The sequence below is a fragment of the Tympanuchus pallidicinctus genome, unplaced genomic scaffold (genome assembly GCF_026119805.1).
Source record: "Tympanuchus pallidicinctus isolate F22 unplaced genomic scaffold, pur_lepc_1.0 scaffold1, whole genome shotgun sequence".
NCBI lineage: Eukaryota > Metazoa > Chordata > Aves > Galliformes > Phasianidae > Tympanuchus > Tympanuchus pallidicinctus.
Window position 1 is genome coordinate 77758194 of NW_026294618.1, and position 20100 is coordinate 77778293.

Below are 20100 nucleotides of genomic sequence, written 5' to 3' on the forward strand. Positions count from 1 at the left end.
TTCCTCGGTTTAAATAAAACAAAATTTTCTTACTCCCATTTCATTTTGTAACAACATGCTGGTAGTGCACTCGAAATTCATAGCTCTTACCCAAAATTAAGTGCATGCGATCTTTGTTCAACTCTGGCAAAGATTTAGTGGTAGGTGGAGTTCCAGGTGTCTGGTTTAACATAATAGATGTGCTACGTTTCTGTGAGTTAGGCATTGCTGCAGCAGTCTCTTCTGTCAACTCAGAAGCACTGAAACCTGTACTGTTTAGCCAAAGTGCCACTGCATGAAGTATAGGAGCCCAAGAGTTTCGATAATGCAGTCTAGCTGTATCAATTGTTTCAGGAGTGTAAAATGCTCCTCCTATTAAATAAGAAAAAAAAAAAGATCAATTCTGAAATTCTCTCCAAAGGTAAACTCTGAAATTCTCTACAAATAATAGACAAAAAGCATGTATTCTAAATTTCTTATTTGCTCATACTGTGTTTAATCATGTAGACATTCAGATGTAACCCTTGTTAGTCACAGTGTATTCCAACACTCCTTCTGAAGAAGTAACATTAGCACATCTCACAAAGTGCAATGGCCATGATGGAACAGTAAGAAGAAAGTCAAGAGTTGCACTAAAATACATCAGATCTTACGGCCTTTTTCATACAGAACATTCAAATTTTGTAAGACCACATCCACTGTAATCTCATGGATTGTGTTTCCTTAAAGTAAACATCTTTTTGCATTTGATGTCAAAGTATTACAGCTGTAAAACGCGCTGTTTTGTTTTCTATTTCTACAAGAATATTGTTTTAATCATCTTTGTGAATCAGATAAAGAATTTTTCATTGTAGATTAAAGAAAAACCCAACACAAACTTTCAGCATACATTTCTATTACACAAAACCAAAAATTACTTGCATCGTTTTGTCTAACAGATGAAAAATCACACCTGCCAAACAATTTAAAGAATTTTAATAAAACAGCTAGGAGGTTTACTTTGTTCTTCAAACCAACACAAAAAATAAATTTCAGTATTTACCATCTGGTGGAAGCTGAGTCGCAAACTCAGCTGGTAGGGTTAGAAGAGCATAATCTTTCAGTGCAGCTAACCAGAGGCGGCTAAGTGAAAGCAACTCTGGCTGTACAAGTGTTATCAAACTGTCAGGTGGCAACTCGTCTACTGTGCCAAAATCATCCTCATCCTCCTCTGTACTCTTTAAAACACGTTTGGGTTTGGTCTCTGCTTCTTTCTTAATTTTCATGGCCACAACATACACCTAGGAGAAACAGAGATGAAAAATTCACATCGTGAAATCGAAACAACAAAAAAACAGCAGCAGCCTTTTCCTTAGAGCAGATTAGGTACGATATGCATAAAGATTAAAATGGCCTTTAGTGGGTTACGTGAATACAAGAGCATTTATATGTTCATCTTGGAAACATGCTATAAAAGGATTTTCACACAAATATGGGAAGCAGAAGTATCAGAAAAATACAGTAAAAATAAGCATTTTTTGAATTAGGAACTTCACACAACAGATGCTCCATATCAAAGCTGAATGTAATATTATGGGGTGACTAACAGGCTTACATGGCTGAATAGTTGACACTTCCCTTTGAAATTTCAAAATAAATTTCCAAGAAAATTTAATCCAAAGGTCCTCAAAGCACTACTCCAAAAGAAATCAAAATATAATTTATGTAATTAGACATGTAGCTCTAAAGCACGCAAACAATATTTCAGGGAGCAAGACAACATAAGCACTTCTTTCTTTTGCAGATAGTTTAAGGTTTTAGCAATATCTATGTTTAGCCTGCAATTTGTTGTGAACTCTAAAAAAAAAAAATTCTAATTGGTTAACTACAATATTTTATGAAAATACAGTGTAAGAGTATGAGAGTGTACAATACAATAAAATACAAAAGCACCACTAGACAAAAAGGCAGAAAAAAAGAATCAAGAAATACACTGACATGAAAACACACCAAGAGTGGAACTGCAGTAGGAAAGGAGGAAGGCAGAGATAAGGCTAGCTGACTGACTAGCCAGCAGGGTTTGATGCTGCTGAGGTTAAATCTTTTCAAACATTTGAAGATGTAATAGGAAATGGTTACCTCAGCCCATGCTTTCAGAACTGCAAGTTTTTCCATAGTGGTGGCACTTTCCCGGTAAAGCTGGCTGGAGGATCCTTTTCCTGCTTGTACTTTATCCAGAGAAGAGACAAGAAGGTTGTGAACTCGGCGGAGATCATTGAGGTCACTTACAACCCCACTTCCTATCCATGCGCTACATACCTAAACAACAAAGGTTAGAATCACTCTCCATCAGCAAGAAAAACAGATAACTTCATAAGTAAAAACCATAGAAAGAAATATAATAACAAAATCTCAACCATTCTAGCCTGACATTTTCCTTTCTTCTCTCCACTCCTGACAATAGAATTGTTCAGGTCAATGGTCACAAAGGCTGTTTTCAATGGCTACTGATACAACGAAACTCAGATACATAGAAAATACTTAGTTTGCGAGACACAGAATCATAGAAGGGCCTGAGTAGAGAAGGACCTCAAAGAGCATCCATTTCAACCCCCTGCCATGGGCAAGGTTGCCAAACACCAGACCAGGCTGCCCAGAGCCACATCCAGCCTGGCCTTGAATGCCTCCAGGGATGGGGCATCCACAGCCTGGGCAGGGCAACCTGTTCCAGTGCGTCACCACCCTCTGAGTGAAAAACTTCCTCCTAATATTCAACCTAAACCTCCTCTGTTTCAGTTTAAAACCATTCCCCCTTGTCCTATCACTATCCACCCTCGTAAACAGTCATTTCCCCTCCTGTTTCTACGCTCCTTTCAAGCACTGGAAGGCCACAATGAGGTCTCCCTGGAGCCTGCTCTTCTCCAAGCTAAATTCCCCCTAAACAAGTGATCACAAAGTTTTTATTCTGTTCCCACATATCTGATCAAATCACTCAAGTACTGTTTTTTCCCATTCAGAGTGAAGGTGATATTGCACAGCAGTTCATAATGGTATATCTTCAAAAGCTATAACTCAAATTACATGTTAAAGCTCTATGAATGAAAAGCTAATGAAAAGCTTCCAAGATCATAAACGGCTTTAAGAAAACATCAAGAAAGGAGTAATATAAAAAGTTTCAGATATGGCTCGGGTATGAAACAAACAGTATCATATTCTAGATGAGTCAGCACCTGACATGGAGGTCAGACAGTTGGGCGTCTCCCTACTCCTGCTCTTTTTTTTTTTATTTTTTAGATTGAACAAACTAAAAACAGGCACTTAAAACTGAAACAACAAACAAATCATAACTTCCTGTCTAGTGCTACACACGGGCGTTCATCCTCTTACACTCAGACAAAAGATTTTTGGTACAAATGCAGTACAAACACCAAAAAGAACAAATTCTGCAAGGATGAGAAAAAGCAGCAAAATGAAGAAAAAATGCAGGAGGGGGAGAAGGGAGAGTGGTGGGAAAAAAGAGTTCACAGACTCTTTTCTGATGGCAGTCTTGTTCTATCTCTAGTTTATTTTGCTTTGAGAAAACCAGTTCCTTTAGGGAAGGCCTGGAATGATGGATATGTTTAAAAGAAATACATGGTTTATTTACACACTTGGCTCTGCAGATAGACAGGACAGGACTGCTGAAAATCTGTTACAAATTCAAAATCCATTCAAAAGTAGGACTAAGATCAGCTTTGCTCCTTCAACTCTAAATCATCATTAGTGAGTATAGTTCATCAAAGATATCTGAATGAATACATTCCCATTTGTCTTACTACACATTTTCTATTTTTTTTCTTTTTCTCAGTTTTCTTTTTCTTGTCCAGTTATCAAGCAGCATAGAATTGATGTGGATTCAGAAAGACTAAAAAGAATATTGCCAGATGACTCTAAAGACATTGCAAAAAAAATCTCAGCTTAAGCTTGCAATATTTTCCAGCTATTTACTACTGTTCTCTTCTGCATCATTCTTCCAACAAGAAGAAAAATCATACACGTCTACTGCATAAAGGCACAAAATGTATTCAGTTTGGCTTATACCATGTGAACATACTCTTCAGTACCTGGCAGGCCTTGGCAGTTATGTCAGATGGTGTGTCTTGGGAAAATGCTGGCCTCAGAGCAGCTCCAACCTGGAAAGAGGAAAAAATCCAATGTAAAACAATAGTGACAACACTCTTCATTCAACCTTGCTTAAGGTTCAGGAGTATATACAAAACATGCAAGATAAGACTGTTAGTGTTTATAGTTATACCTCAAAATTATGCTTGCTATCTAGCAAACATTTGCAGCAGTATCGTATAAATGACAAAGAACTGTTTTTCTGTTGCTTGTCTTCCAATAGTCTTTTTAAGCCCCAACTGCCTTTGCATACATGTGGCATTCTCTTTTTGTCATTAATGAACATCCTTTTACACATGAAACTACTATGAATTCAACTTATGCTGAAGCTGCACAGACAGTGATTTTTTGAACTCCAACAGAATAATAAGGCAAAACCAGGTGTTCATTACTGCATTTGTATCATGTTCTCAAAATGACAGACAAAAGAAGAATTAGTCGGTTGTTTTCAGACAGTGTTTTTCTGGAATAGAAAGAAGTCAAAAAGACAGCAACAATAGTTACAGCAGTACAGAAGGAAGGAGAATAAGATGAGGATAGGATGAAAACCTGTCTTGAAGAAGTGTTTTTCAATTCTGAAAACACAGAAGAGAAATCAGAGGAAAACCAGATAACTTGAGGTGGGAAACAGGCAAGGAATGGTGGCAGCATAGAGAACTGTGGTAGGCACAGAAGGTACAAATAGCAAAACTTGACAAGATTAGAGGAAACCAGTGCAATCTTAGGAATGATTCCAGAGTTAGCCATGTCACTCCAAGTGGAAGGGAGACAAAGCCCTTAACTTCATCTCTCCTTTTAGTATATTTCCAACAGGTAACAGAATTAGAAAGCCCATATCACCCTTCTAATTCTCATATCAAGTGTCCCTACTCAAAAGGATGTTTCTGTATGAGGAATGAAATAAATATTTTGTAAGATGTTCACAGATTCTTCTAAGGACCAGTGCACTATCCTAGACTATTCTCAAGTTAAAATGCAGTCTAGAAACCACGTGTATTTAAAGACTTAACAGATTGATCAACGTGCATCAGCAAAACATAACTGGTATGCCCTAGGACTTCCAAAGCAACAGGAAGTCAATCACAGTGTGAGTATTGCTACTAAAAAAACCTACAATGCCATGAAAGCAGTTATTTATGCAGAAAAAAATGGCAAGTTTCATAACATGGAATTATAATGATAGAATGGTGTTCCCCTCAAGTACTGGGAGGCCACAGCGAGGCGTCCCCGGAGCCTTCTCTTTTCCAAGCTAAATAAGCCGAATTCCCTCAACCTTTCTTCATAGAAAGATTTGTTGGCTTGAGAAAGATCCCCTGCCCCTCTTCATTTGGCCAGGTGCCCTATTTGAAACTCATTCTTGCAGGCAAATTCATCTTATGATAAATGTAAATACTGAAGTCAGTGGGATAAATCATATATGCAATTGTTTGCAAGGCTTAGATCTTCTTAAATGAATCAAATGAAAGAACTAACAAAACTGATTATAGATGCAAATCAGTAAGAACCAACCAAGAAAAGAAGAAGCCCACCCGTCAGATCACACTATCCCTTAAGCTTTGCTCATTCTCACACTCAAGTCTGAGGCAAGAGATTAATCTTAAGCATGTTATATATCTATAAGTCAAATCTGGAGTACTGATATTTCAGTATGATATGGAAAATTGTTATGATATATTTAGAACTTTAAAAATAAAAGACAGGAGAGTTAAGCTATGCAACAAAATAATGCAATAATTTCCCAAAATAAATCTTCAACCACTCACCTCCCATTCCCACACTATTGTCATTTTTGTTCAAAGCCAAGTGTATGTATTCATTAGTTCCCAAGAAAACAGATTTATTAGATTATTCTGGGATTGAATCAATGTTATTTTCAAATTCTTCATTCTACAGATGAAATACCACTCTTGCAAAAAAAAAAAATAAAATCAAGTTTAATTTGTAGTATTTGGCTTTCAAGAATCAATAGTTATTGGTGTTTTTTTTGTTGTTGTTTTTGTCAGCTAATAAATTATGATAAATAGCAAGAGATACACAAATTTCGGAGTGGTAAATAAAGCTGCCTCTTTAGTACATTTTCAAACAAAAAACCTCTTCACAGGTCTTTTGAAGTTACAAAATGTTCTCAAAGCTAACTCTGGCATATTGGCATAAACATACAGTTTCATGAAGTTATAAAGAAGGTCTCACATTAGCCTGGTATTGCTCCAGTATCACATGGCCTGGAAACTCTGGCTCAGGAACTGACGCAAATTTCTTGATAATGTCTTCAAGAGCTTGAAGACCCGCCATTCGTAGCTGGTTGCTGTGATCAGTTGCAGCCATGAACGCCATTCGAATAAGGTCAGAGAGATGCAGTACTAAGAAGTCATCTTAAAACAGAACAAAAGAAGAACTATTTAATAACTGAAATTATACCCGATGACAGACATTTGTAATATTTTCCTAACAGAGATGTACAGATTTCATATGTTCCTTTCTGAAGGTACGCATTTAGGAAATAGAAGAAATACAAGAAAGAATGTAGCCTTTTTTCTTCCCACCTCCTTTAAACTGACATAAAAACATTTATTCTCAAGACAATATTAAAAATTAAGCACAAATTTGAAACAAAGTAAAATATGAGACAAAAAACATGCATTGGATAGAATATTTTAAATGTGGCTGAGTAGCTTGTAAGAGGTAAGAACATTCAGTAAAATGGATTTCATGGCTCCTTTCTGCCCTATATTTACAGAAAATCTTCAAGGCAGTTCTTGAGTCCTTTGCTTATAGTGACCTCTGCTGACAGAAGAAAGCCTCGTCAAATTTAACACTTAACAACTGAGTATGCCTTTCTACTTCTGTACCCAAGGGCCACATCCAAGGCCATCAGCAAGCAGCCACCAACGTGTAGAGAAAAGCAGCAAATGACTCATTAACACCGTGAAAGGATATTTCTTCTGTTTGTATTTCTTTCTTTACTTTCAATTTGAATTACCAGATGTTGTGCAATAAGAAAATATATTATTTAAAAACATAAATATCCAGGGCAATTGATTTAAAAAAAAAAAAAAAAATCACAATTAATGCTCTAGATCTTTTCAAGTTCAAAGACAAAATAGTTCATTTTGTAGCTGAAATTTTCAGAAGCATGCAAACAGTAAAGACTGTCATTAATTCTTCAGGTCACCACAGATATAGCAGTGAACATCAAATAATTTGTAAGTTGAATTTATGGGTAGAGATTTGGTGAGTTTTCCTTTTATGATGATACCAAACAAATCAAGTTCACATTCAATAAATTTAGTGATGTATATTCTCAGGATTATTATGTGCAATTCTCTGCAGGATCCTATGAAAAAGCAGCTCTTTTATGATTTTCCTCTACAATACAACATTTCCAAAATCAGCTTCCCAAAGCTCTTCCCTCTCACTCTTCAAACACTGACGCCAGCCTCTAATCAAGTAAAAACCAACATTCTCAACAAAACCAGTGCACGGTTCTGGAACCAGACACATAATATCCATATCAGAACAGAAGCCTGTAACAGCACAGGTGCTAAAATCCACAAACCCTATGCATTCTAGGATCTTCATACATGATATTCAGCCTACGTGTACATGAGCTCCTCATGAACGCTACACTACACAGCTGAAGGCAATCACTATGCACCAGAACCAATACACATAGATGAGCAAAGGACAGAAACTTCCCACTACTAGTTTGAAACTGTCTTGTGAAAAATGTGTTACGTCATTCCCAGCCTCTCAGTTACAATTCTCCAAGTTATACACGTATCTTGAATACATGATATTTACCAGTCTCACAGATATCAAAAGAATTTTATAAAGCAACTGGGTTCATCCCTCACACGTCCCTCACTCTGCTACAGCAATTTACCTGGACTTATCTTTTTCCTCTCATAGCACTCTTTTGCTGTGGAAATGCTAAAATAATAAGAACTGTGTATCACCACTATTGTTAGGCTAGACTCAGATAAATTATTCCCAGCTTACATTTGACCAGAAGTTTACTCCTTGTATTTCAAACTAAAAGAAAGAGTTTGCAAGCCCTTTTCTTCCCACTCCCAAGCAGATCAGTCTGTTAAAGTTTAAGGGAGAATATGACATCATTTTGTGTTCATGGCATGGTAACTATAACAGTTACATAACCACAGCTTCGGCCTTTTCCTATTTCCTCTGTTTTTAACTGTTTGAATGAAAGGAAGTTCACTTTCAAAGAGCTTACATTTTTATCTTGGTTGTGCAATTTTAAGCCGCAAAGAAGTATCAACAATAAAAAAAATTAAACATGCACATTCTATAATTACTTTTTGGGTTTTTAAGTCTGGCTGAACGAGCCAGCGCCAGATCAAAGTGTGCCTTGTTTGCATTCTCACACAGCATGATCACTCGGCACAGGCAGTCGGCTGCAAATACACGAGTTGCCCAGCGAGGTGCTACAGAAGGCTTGGTTTTATCCTCTTCACCCAGGGTAGTAAACATTGTATCATCATCCATCTCGTCCTTCTTCTCCGATTCTTCATCCTTACCTCCTCCCAAGGGAGCTGCAGTGCTCATGTCTACAGTAAAGAACAATATTAAGAAAAATCCTGATGTTAAAAACTACAGATGACTAAGAACATTACTCAAAGCCCTACAAGATTCTAAACACATCCTCTTAGTGAGTATGGTGCTGATGGATTGATGGTTGGACTTAGATGTCTTTTCCAACCATAATGATTCTATGAGCCAAGATGTTCAAAAGAGAGAAAGGCTATGGTAAATCAAACATGGATGAAGAAAACTCAAAACAGCAATGTTTTGAGAAACTGATCAGGAAAGCTTGTGTACATGATTCGTAAATCTCTACTTAAAAAGAAAACTAAATTTTGTTCATATACCACTTGGTGGTATCAAAGAGTGCAAAATGAAGTTTATCTCAGTTATTAAAATATAACTGAGATAAATTTATTTAAATATTATCAGAGATTATTCCATCTACTAAAAACATGAAGAGGAGATAAGACATTCATATTAAAAACTCTAACATCCATCCCATATAAAATAAGGAAAGAACATTCCACGTTCAAATTCAGGAAGTGACGTCTTTCCCACAGAATAAATAAATGGTAAATATATTGCATAAAAAAGAGACTGGTAGCATTAGTCATCAGTAAACAAAGATGACAATAATTAGAAGAGCTTCAAGATGAACTCACAATATGCCAATAAATAAGCATAAATGGAAGGCAAATTAGCAGAATCTGCGTCACAACTATCCTTCAAGCTGAAAAAGAAGTATAAGGTCTCAGAGCACAAAGATCTTTGCAAACAAATCTGCAAGGCTAAACAACACACAAAAAAGTTTCATCACTATGGTAACCCATCTTCACATCAGAAGCTCGAAGGGAATAAAGGAAAGCTCTGAGCATGTACAGCACTGTTCCTTCCCTATGGGTCTGACGCACGGACACTAAAAAGCATTTGTCTGTTTTCACAATTGACAGCAACTTTTTTTAATCTTAAAATAAATCTTACTTTTAAAAATGTAACATAACATTGATGATTTCATCTAAGTATGTTTAATGAATAATAGTTAAAGCTCCACATACAATAGAAACTAGATCTTAAGTGGGACAAAGGACAAGCTCAAAATAAATATTGCCAGAAGATGCAAATACTAAGGACACACCATCTTTTACGTGCACACCATAGAACACTTACCACTGGAAGCTGCAAGGACATCCTTACAAAGCATTAGCCAGTGAGAAAGGTTTTCTACTGCCAGAGATGAAAGCATATGTCCCAGAGTATCATGGATATCTGAGCACAACTTCCGATCCGTTTCTCGATCCAGCATACCGAAGAGGACGCCTTCGAGGCCTGTCTCTGTGATATTAACGCCCTGATGCCGGGAATGAGCATCTCGCCGAGAACCAGCTCCAGGGGTAAAAGTATTAATATCTGTGAAATGATATTTATAACATCATTTTCTGAAATCAGTAGCTCCACTTTACAATTTGGAGTAACAAATGAGAATTGGACTCTGAATTCACACAAGTACACCTAAGTTCAGGAAATGACACACCATGATGTTACTGAATTTCTTCCAAATTAACATTAGAAAGCTTTTACAGCAATCTTTTTTTTTTTTCTTTTTTTCTTTTTTTTTTTTTTTCTAGCATCTGAGTATTACTTCAAAAATAATTATCATCTATTTCTCTTCAAGGTACACATTCCTCCAATTTCTAAAAGTGCCTAATAATATTTTATTCTGAAGAGCCTTTCTAGAGACATACTTAATAAGTAGGATTTAATACTAATTAAGCTCACAATTCTACATTCTTTGAAAAACACTGTGTTTATCAAACTGTTGAATTTCCTATTTTCAGAATAAACTGATGCATGTAGGCATTGAATCAATCAGCATAGTTCAAAGGCTAGTAGATGTGCTGCTAAGAGAATTTAACACTGTATGACATACAGACAACTGTATGCTGTTTGGTGGAGATAAGTCAATTTCCAACAGAGGAATATCTAAAATACTTAAAAAACTATAAGACATTTCCACTGTATATACACTGTATTTCCTATTTGATTTCTATTAGTCAGTAGGGCAGAAAAGGTTAAGTCCAAATTTCACAGGAAGTGAAATGACAAATGAAATTCAAGAAGTAAGCAGAGGTGGGGAGAAATGTTATTCAAGTGTGTAGGGATGGCAGTAGAGTGGATTTTTTTCTTCCTGAAGGCAAATCACACGCATGCACGAATACATGCATTCAACTGTCCCAAAAAGACCACATGAAAGAAGTACTTACTGATGCCATTATTTTCTTTGTCTCCAGCATTTTTTGCTAAGCTCATGGCATATTCACATACTTCCGCTGCTTCTCTCTGAGCAAGCTGTCGTAAACACGCAACTGCAGCCCGGCGAAGCAGCAAGTGGGAGCTGCACAAGTGAACCTAAATCAGAACCATTGCATGTGAGTGAACTGCACCTCCATACGAGTAAGTGCTGCTAAGGATTGCCAGTATTCTACATGGCCTTGTGTAAGCCTCCAGGTAGCAAACTCTTTACAAGATCTTAGAAGTTCACAGGTAAGCACTTACTGAAAGCAGAAATTTGAAAATAAAGCTGGTGTATACAGAGCTGACAGTTGTTACCTGTCAAAAGCTTTAATATTAGAACTGCTGTGTCAGTATGATTTTAAACAAATTATACTTTCCAGTCTGTTACACTCTTGAACACTGTTCCACGTCGTATTCTGCTATAGCTATAAATCACTTTAAAAGCAACCACACAACAACTCTAAAATCTTCCATTTCAAGCATGCACCAGAATTTATAGCACATGTTTTTATATGTTTCTGTCAAGATGACAGCTTCAGGTCTTTTTGCTAACCAATACCGGGCTTCCATTTCCTTTTGAATCAGCTCAAGTACAAGCAAATATTTTTCTTAGGAAGAATTGTGCATGGTAACTATTTCCTCGGGAGGTAGTAGCTGCACAGAGAACTGTATGTTTTTCCACTGTGGAAGAGATGACGAGTGCTCTTTAAGAAACTGACTCTTTAGTTACCCTGGGGAAATTGTTTTTAATAAACTGAATACACATTTGCTTTCTCAGTAGTAGGTTATTATGTGGATGGAAACTGCAGCCCTAAATGAAAGGGTTGTATAGTGTATAAAGCACTTCAACAGTAGATCTTTATTCTGTTTGTGAATATACAAGACTTAGATACTGGAAAAACAAATCCACTTTTATACAATCCTCTAAATATCGCACTAAAGCATTCCTTGTTTTTCATTACAAAACAAACAACCAGTGGTTATGATGCCAATACAGGAAAGCAGAAAGCAGCTCCAGTGGTTTAATTTTGATACCTGGCATTAATTGCATAAAAGAGCAAGTTAGAATGTAATGAAAAGCTTGTTAATGGGGAAAAGGTAATGCAGACTCTGCTTACCTAGCCATAAGTTCACAGTAAAAAGAAGTGAACAAGACAATTCAAAGGAAAACCTACCAAGCTACATATGACTTGGAAGTAAGGAATATGAAAAAAAGTGAAGGAAAATAGCTTTTGTTTAATAAAGGATCATTAACATGAAACGGATAGCAGAAAGCCTAGGAAAGGTTTTTAGTACTGGTCATGCCAGCAGTAACTTCATTTTCTGCACTATTACCCACTAGTGCTCACAGAGTGACTAACTAGAACTATTTGCCACACTGTGCACAGTATTTATGGAATAGGGCCTAGATATTTCTGGTATGTTACATCTCTGTCATGCAAAATTCTGTGTAAGAACAGGTGCTGCACAGCAGCATTTCAGTGTGTGGGGGAAAGTAAAAGTACATATGCAGGGAAATACATGTAACAATGCAAGGATGTCTGTGGGAAAGTCAGGGAGGGAGACTAAGAAAAAGCTCCAATATTGACATAGGGTAATAGAGAAACACTAGTTTCACAGTGAATTTTAAGAACAACTTCTCAAAAACACCAAACAGACTTCAAAGAGAAGCTTTCCAAACTTCACAGCATTAGACTGCTAAAAAACCCTCAATATAATTTAAAAATTAAATAATAGTAACAAAGAAACAAAAAAAACACATCTGTCTCTTACAGTTGCATTTTGTATGTTTTGGGTTCCAGCATCTGTTTCCTGGTTTAGGCCAGGATTTGCAGACAAAACAGCAACACAGGAAGAAAACAGTGCTAATCACAACAGCAGCACAAGAATTTGAGCATCAGCATCTACCACACTGACAGTGGTAAAGCAAATCCAAGACCTCCTGCCTTTCCCAAATTCACTTTCTTCCCTCTGTGCATGCAGTTCCTTTAGCTGGAAGTAACTAGGCATTTGAGTAGTTTTTATTGAGTGATACCGTATATACTCTTGCTAGTGTGCTACCAGAGTGAATCCAGCTTTATGACGCAGATTTGGACAGCATTCTGAAAAGCATCTAAAACAGCTTGGGGACAGATACTCTTTTACTGCACTCCAATGTTCTGCAGATGTCACCTCTTTGTTATGAATGGGTACCCTTGGCATCCTACTAAACACCTCTCCTGTGCCCCTTGCTAGGCACACAAATAAATCTTGGAGAAACAGAAGGAATGCATTTTGTACTCACGCAAAGACTGGGAACCAGACTGGATAGGTTGACGTGCCGTGGTGCAAACATATGGAGCTGCTGAAGGCAGGATATGGCCGCTGCCTGAACGAGAGAATCTGAGTGGTCCTGTGTGATTGCACATCCCACCAAACAGGACGAACGGATTGTTGAAATTGTAGCTCCATTACCTGGTGATAAAATGTGACATTCTTAGCACAACAAGATTTTTGTATGAGAGCAACAGATTTTAAATCTTCAAACACTTTAATGCAAAAGAAATTGACAGAATTCACATGCAGCTTCTCTGACTTCCTACTGAAAAACAGTACATCTTGAAAGAATCACTATGGCGTGTTTCTATACCTCAGTATTTCGGTTCAGTTAAGCAACTCTCAGTCCAAATGAAATTTTTGGATCAACTGTCTTCAAACAAATGTTTTCAAAATATCTCCCCAGGACATAAAACTAGTAAGGGTAATTGAATTTCAACTGTGAATATCTTTTCCATTTTATGATATACGGGCAATATTTAATGCCCAGAACCATTTCCTAAAGTGTTAGGCAACACTTAAACTAGCATAAATGCTAGCTAATTTTGGTTAGCTCCATTGGATGAGTCATGTTGCTCTAACAGAACACACAGTTTAAAAAACAGAATCTGAAAAATAATTCTGTAATTAACCCATATGACGTTTAAAAGAAGTTTCTGAATTACAGAAAAATGCCTGCAAAAGACTTTCAGCATAAGGATGATGCTTATTAAAAAATGTCACAACATTCCAAATCAAATAAAGAGCAAGCAGACACTCAAGTTGAATCAAAGCATCTAGAAACCTTCCCATAATAGAAATGTAAGTTCAATTTTCCAGAATTTGAATTTCACAAGTGGCTAGCTCTATGACACTGTCTGAAAGACCAGAGTAAAATATTCCTAAAAAAATCACACTAGGACTCAGACCATGTTTTTTGCCATCTCAGCCACAGAACTTCAGATATAGGGTTAGATCTGTAAAAAAATCTTAATCATAATGGTAAAATACCATGATATGAAAATGTCAAGAATGAGTGGAAATTAGTTACTGTTCACAATGCCAAGAACTATGCCCAACTTAAGATTCTGTCATCAGTCAAAAATAAAGCTGCCAGTGTGCTGAAGAAGTAGAGGAGAAATGTTGCCTCTTGCCCGACAAAACATTTCTGGCAAGGGTGCTTCCCATCTTTTACAGGCAACATAAAATTGCTATAAAACAGAACATCATACATCTTTATGGCACTTTTATACACATTTTTCAAACTGATAGAAAAAAAAAAAAATAACGAAATGCCATAAGAAAACATCACCACATATGTTCAAAGTCAGAACTGAAGTTTTGTGCAGGACATTATCACAGATCACAGAATCACAGAATCATCCGGGTTGGAAGGGACCTCAAGGATCATGTAGATCATGTAGTTCCAACCCCCCTGCCTAGCAGGGCCACCTAACAATATATAATTGTTATAATTTATAATTGTTAAATCCCTTCCCCACAGCCTTCAATTACAACAGACAAAATTTGATTGTCCTCTGTTTAAGATCTGGATTAATTGGCTTTATAGAAGTTAATTTTTTATTCCTCTTCAGATTCACACTGACCTTGCAGCTCAGGCCCAACTGTAGTTATTATAGCTCCAAGACATCGGCCTAAGCATTGATGCACTTCTGTATGTGACGGTGGAACAGTTAAGAGCAGAGTAAGAACTAGAGAAAGCGTTGGCTCCACATATCCGCGGTACATTGGTCCACTAGAATCAACTATCAAGGCAAGTGAATGGAGAGACCAGGTCTATTAGAAAAAAAAAAAAAGATTTTTGGAGTAATATATTTAGGAAAGTTACAGAAACTTACATGTAGACTGAACTTAGCTCTGCACATCCTTGCTTACACATCTAGTTATCTTATCTGACTTCAGAAGGGTTTGAAAGATCATAACCTCAAGCAATCACCTGGGAGTTGAAATATTTCTAGCATGCTACTTGGCTGCCAGCACTTTTGTGGATAACGGAGGCAAAGATGACAAGGAATTTGAGCAAACACTTAAAAAAAACACAAAAAAAAAACCAAACAAGTCCCCTCTAATCCTCCCCCCTCCAAAAAAAAGAAAAAGTGAAAAGTGACCTTTAAGATAGGAAAAATACGGAATCACTTCTGTTGTAAAACTGGATGTAGATTCAGAAGCAGACAGTTGTCAAAGCATTTCGTAGGAAGTGCCTTTGACATTTTCAGAAACTGATTTACATCACAAGCTGAAAGGTTCACGTGCATTTTTACGAAGTACGGAAAAGCAATTATTCTAGTATTCTAGGCTTCATTGCTGAAGAAAATGAAAGATTCATCACTTTGCCTTTTAACATTTAACTTCATTCAGTACAGATGTATTGCTCCATATGCTCTTTTTACAGCAGCATCCACAAACAAAAAGTTACAGGACAGTAAAGATAGAAAAAGACACTGCTACCCTCACATTTCTTTTGGAAGAGATAAGACACAGCATGTTATCCCAGTTTCCAAATATTTTCAGCTTAGGAAATGCTCTGCACCACACTTTATTCATACATGATCTGTAACCCCAAAGGCAGCGCTCTCAGCAGCATATCTATTTCCCCTCTTACCCTACCAGCAACTTTTAGCAGTCAAATGGTTTTCTTGGGAGATCTTCCACATGTTATTAATACACAGTAGATAAACAGAAACTCAACTACAGAAACCTCCCACTTCCTTACTAGTTCTCCTACTATTCTCTTTTTGTCCTAAACGCAAACAGAAATTTCAGTTTATCTGCATCAGATTTCAAATTTTGTTATTATCGTATAACCTTCCCAGGAAGATGTACTGCTATACTTTGTTCACTGTTTCACACAAGCCGAAATTGCCTGACCAAAGAAAATGACTTCATTAGTTAAGTCTCCAACAGCTGACCATACACTGACCATTAGACAGTTACTAAAGCCTTAGTATAGACAGCTAAGGTAACAGCAGAGTTGGGCCTATTCCTAACCAACTGTCATTATAGAGCAAAATCTGCTGGTTTAACATTCCTTAGCAAATGCTATGTCCACACAGTTTGGCTTATATGACAATCTCTATTAAAAAGCACTTGAACAGATGATTTAACTTCTGTTTTAAAACACTCAAAATTAAAATTCATTCTGTGACAATTGTGGTTTGTTTTTGTTTTTTACCTGGACTTCAGGAGAAGTTCCATCTTGTGCCAAAGCCAAGAGAATACTGACACTGGTTTTCAGATGCTGTCCAGAACCTATCCCACCAACGTATCGATGGAGGCAACCCAGGGCCAAAGAATGGCCTGTTCTTGATACAACATCTCGAGCAGATTTTAACCTATGAACATTTAAATAAATCATGTAACTCAATTGATTTTTTGGAAAAAAAAAAATCCTTCAAGTACTCTAACTATTTAGATGACTCTCCTTCTAACAGCATTTTGCCATCCACCTCACAGACCTTGAGAAGCTTTACTTAATCTGTACTTAATCTACACTGCTATTAAACTGGATTACATATAAAGCAAAACAAAATTTTATTTTAATAACAACTTTTTCTTCCTTCTTCATATGTAAAGAAGATGTTTTCATAAAACACAACCACTGTAATACAATTCATGTTTTTTAGACATATATAGTGTAAGCTGAGTTAATCTGAAGCAGTTTAGTCACTTGAAGTAACTCATCAAAAACTCTTCATTTCTATCAATTTTAATTTCAAGTAATTTAACAAGTGATCTTTTATTCCTGGAAGAGTCACAAGAAATATATCAACATTTGAAGACACTGTTTGCAGATTTGGTAGGCCTGCCTAGTAATAAAGCATTAAAAGAAATAGTAATCCGTATGTTATTAGTAGATTTTTTTTAACATGCATTGAATTACATTTTATTTCTTTTCCTGAATCAAAGTCAACTTACTTATCAAAGCTGTACTGAGCCATTCGAGCGATGAAAGTGGCTTCTCCAACCACTTGAGCCATTCTACCAAGAGCTTCTCCTGCTGCACACCTCAGAATAGGGTTAGGGTTATCGAGTGCACCCATTACCAGTGTTAGAGCAGATTTGCGAACTTCTTCTGGTCCTAATGTGCTTTTGTTCTCAGCTAACCCCTACATGAACAAATATGAAAGAATATTCCAAGTACGTGGATGAAAGGAGCAGCAATATAAGAGCGAGCTTCAACTAAAAATTACACATTTTTTTGCTTACATCTGTGTACATTTTTCCTAAAATACGCTTCTTGAAAACATTTAGAACTCAAAACCAATAACATCCTCAGTCCCACCTTTGTCAACATTCCACCTATTTCACATACAGTAAGGACTTACTACACCTGTCTCTGTTTACAAATGTGTTACAGCACAATATGCATGCTGATAGCATTGAATCTTAGTTATATGCAGGATATGTCTGAAAAGAAAGAAGGAAAAAGAAGGAAGGATGGGCACGGAGAGAAAGAGGCTTTAAAGCTAACTAGCATCTCTCTCTTAAGAGGAAAATCACAACTTTATTATGTTTCTGCAAGAAATGCTCAGAGACTGTAGGTCAGTAAAATATTTTTTCCTTAACATTCACATCTTTGAAAATTTATACTGTACATTGTATGTGTTACAGAGAAAGAATGCAACACTTCTGCAACTTTTTTGGTTCCCATGTTCCACTAATAAGACATTGCCTTACTTGGGGAAAAATACTTTAATACATGTAAAGTACAAACACTGCCTGTGTTAGAGCAGAAAACTCTGACAGCTTTACCACAGATTCCCATTTTCTGTACTGAAATTTTGAAGTTCTCTGGCCTTTTGGCATGGCAAAACCCTGCCTTCTGTCTCAGAAAATAGTGTTCAACGTGTGTCTCATGTTTCAACACTGCTCATGATTTTAAGAAGCAAGCAAGGGAGAGAAGCAATGTTTTGTCAGCTTGAGATCTGTGACAACTTTCTCTCCAAAAACTCTGCTAAGTTCCTAAGACAGATTTGCCATTTGACAGATAGCCCTTAGGGGAGAAATTCGATTTTTGCTGCCACCATGAAAACTGCAACTAAGCAAAAGCTCAAAAAAAATCATTTTTGCTCCAAAATGATAGAATTTTGCTGTCAAATTTGAAGAATTCTCTCACATGCTCCATATCATGCACTTAAAAGGGCATGCCCTTCAGCTAGCTGCACACTGGGGCTGATTTGTCAACCTGCAGATTTTCAAAATTCTAAGTAGTAGCTTTAATAATGTTCTAACAGTTTTTCATACAGAATACAAATCTATGAATTAAACTGCTGAGTTTTGGCATCTAGAACAAGTTTGTAAGTTTTACCTTCAAGGCACTAAGAACAGCAGTAAAGATGTTAAGCTGCACAGCTTGCTGTCGAACACCTTTAGCCTGCTTGACACATTCAGCAAAGTGATCCAACATCTGCAATCTAAAACAAAGAAAAGAGCATAATTTAAGCGAGATGTTTTCAAAATACAAACCAAAATGCAACAGGTGGAAAAACACAACAAAAGAGACTTACAATCAGTTACAGAATTTATTTTTCAGGGGCTGTAGAGACTATTCCACTTAGACAGAAAGGTTATTCTGGATGCTGTTAGTTCTTTCAGATTATCCATAAGTGCTTACTGCCCCTTTTGAAGGGAGCACCAAGGGGAGGTTTTCAGATACTGTTTGGATGTACAACTAGAAAACTACAAGGACAGGACTAGAAAAATGCTGCCTCTGCACTATCATTCAAAACCAGTGTTATTCTACACACTTCTATAGTTGTTCCCATTATTTTCCCTTCTTGACATCATGTCATGAAGCATTAATGAGAGGAATACTCTCTCAAAGATACCAAGAACAGGAGTATAATGAGCAGTTGGTACAGTTAACAAATCAGCAGCTAATGAGTCAATTTTTAACTAAGAACAATATAGATCAGACAGACTTAAGGCTTATTGCTTACAATTGCTTACTGCAAAATGAGACTGACCTGTCAAAGAAAAAAACTCAGTTCCATCAGTACTGCACTGAAGGATAATTTTCATTTTAAATGAATCTTAGAGCTGCCTATACTCTGTGCTCAGCAACAACTTAGCTAAATTACATGACAAACAGAGTCCCAATAACCCGTATCTTCATAAAAATCAGCATATTTTCTTTCATGTTTCACATGAATTTATTTCTTCTTTTGCATAAAACCACTTAGTGTAAATCACACACAGTCTCACTTATGGAAACCAGCTGAAATCCAAAGAATTCCATTGCTGTGATTTCAAGGCTGATTTTAAGCTATTTTCTATGGATATTTTTGCAGGGAGTTTTGGCTGTAAAGAAATTGCTGCTGTTAAAAAAGTAAGAGGAGAGAAATCCAGTCTGTACCACCTAACCCCAATTTACAAAACTGATAAACCAAGGAAACTAACTTGTTTCTCAACTGGGTGAACATATTCTGCAATCCCGAGACACAGTGAACGCAAAATAGACACCTAAATTAGAGACAGTTGATTTCAAAGCGGATTCTTATTTCAAGAATAAAAACTTGATAGGATGCAGGGAACTAAAGCATTCCGTTCTGAAACTGAGCACAGATGTAAACTGACCTGTGTTTGTAAGACACATGAGGAAAAACCACACCAAAGAGAGCCACAGATGCATCGATGACAGACACTCCTAGAGGAAGAGGACCGGGTACAGCTTCACCAGCAGGGATGCGCAAATAAATAGAGGAAGGATCGTGTTCCAAAGCACCACTTCCAGATGCACTGTTTGGCTGAAGCTGAAAAATGCCACATAACATGAACACTTCTGAATATCTCTCTGTAGACAAAATTCTGAACTAGTGGTAAACCAAAGAC

The 20100-nt window shown here is 36.8% G+C and overlaps 1 protein-coding gene across 3 annotated transcripts in view; it reads right to left on the minus strand.

The window, feature by feature from the left end:
* HEATR5B (HEAT repeat containing 5B) overlaps positions 1 to 20100 on the minus strand; it is a 52100-nt gene that overhangs the window by 15433 nt on the left and 16567 nt on the right. For all 3 annotated transcript variants that reach the window (XM_052682072.1, XM_052681996.1, XM_052682149.1), the window contains 14 exons: positions 19846 to 20021; positions 18578 to 18683; positions 17185 to 17375; positions 16442 to 16601; positions 14856 to 15045; positions 13238 to 13407; positions 10923 to 11067; positions 9829 to 10068; positions 8433 to 8684; positions 6310 to 6491; positions 4062 to 4130; positions 2098 to 2277; positions 1022 to 1259; positions 91 to 351 (listed from right to left, as the gene is read on the minus strand). In XM_052682072.1, coding sequence (XP_052538032.1) covers positions 91 to 351; positions 1022 to 1259; positions 2098 to 2277; positions 4062 to 4130; positions 6310 to 6491; positions 8433 to 8684; positions 9829 to 10068; positions 10923 to 11067; positions 13238 to 13407; positions 14856 to 15045; positions 16442 to 16601; positions 17185 to 17375; positions 18578 to 18683; positions 19846 to 20021 — 2560 coding nt within the window. The remainder of the gene's footprint in view (positions 1 to 90; positions 352 to 1021; positions 1260 to 2097; positions 2278 to 4061; positions 4131 to 6309; positions 6492 to 8432; positions 8685 to 9828; positions 10069 to 10922; positions 11068 to 13237; positions 13408 to 14855; positions 15046 to 16441; positions 16602 to 17184; positions 17376 to 18577; positions 18684 to 19845; positions 20022 to 20100) is intronic.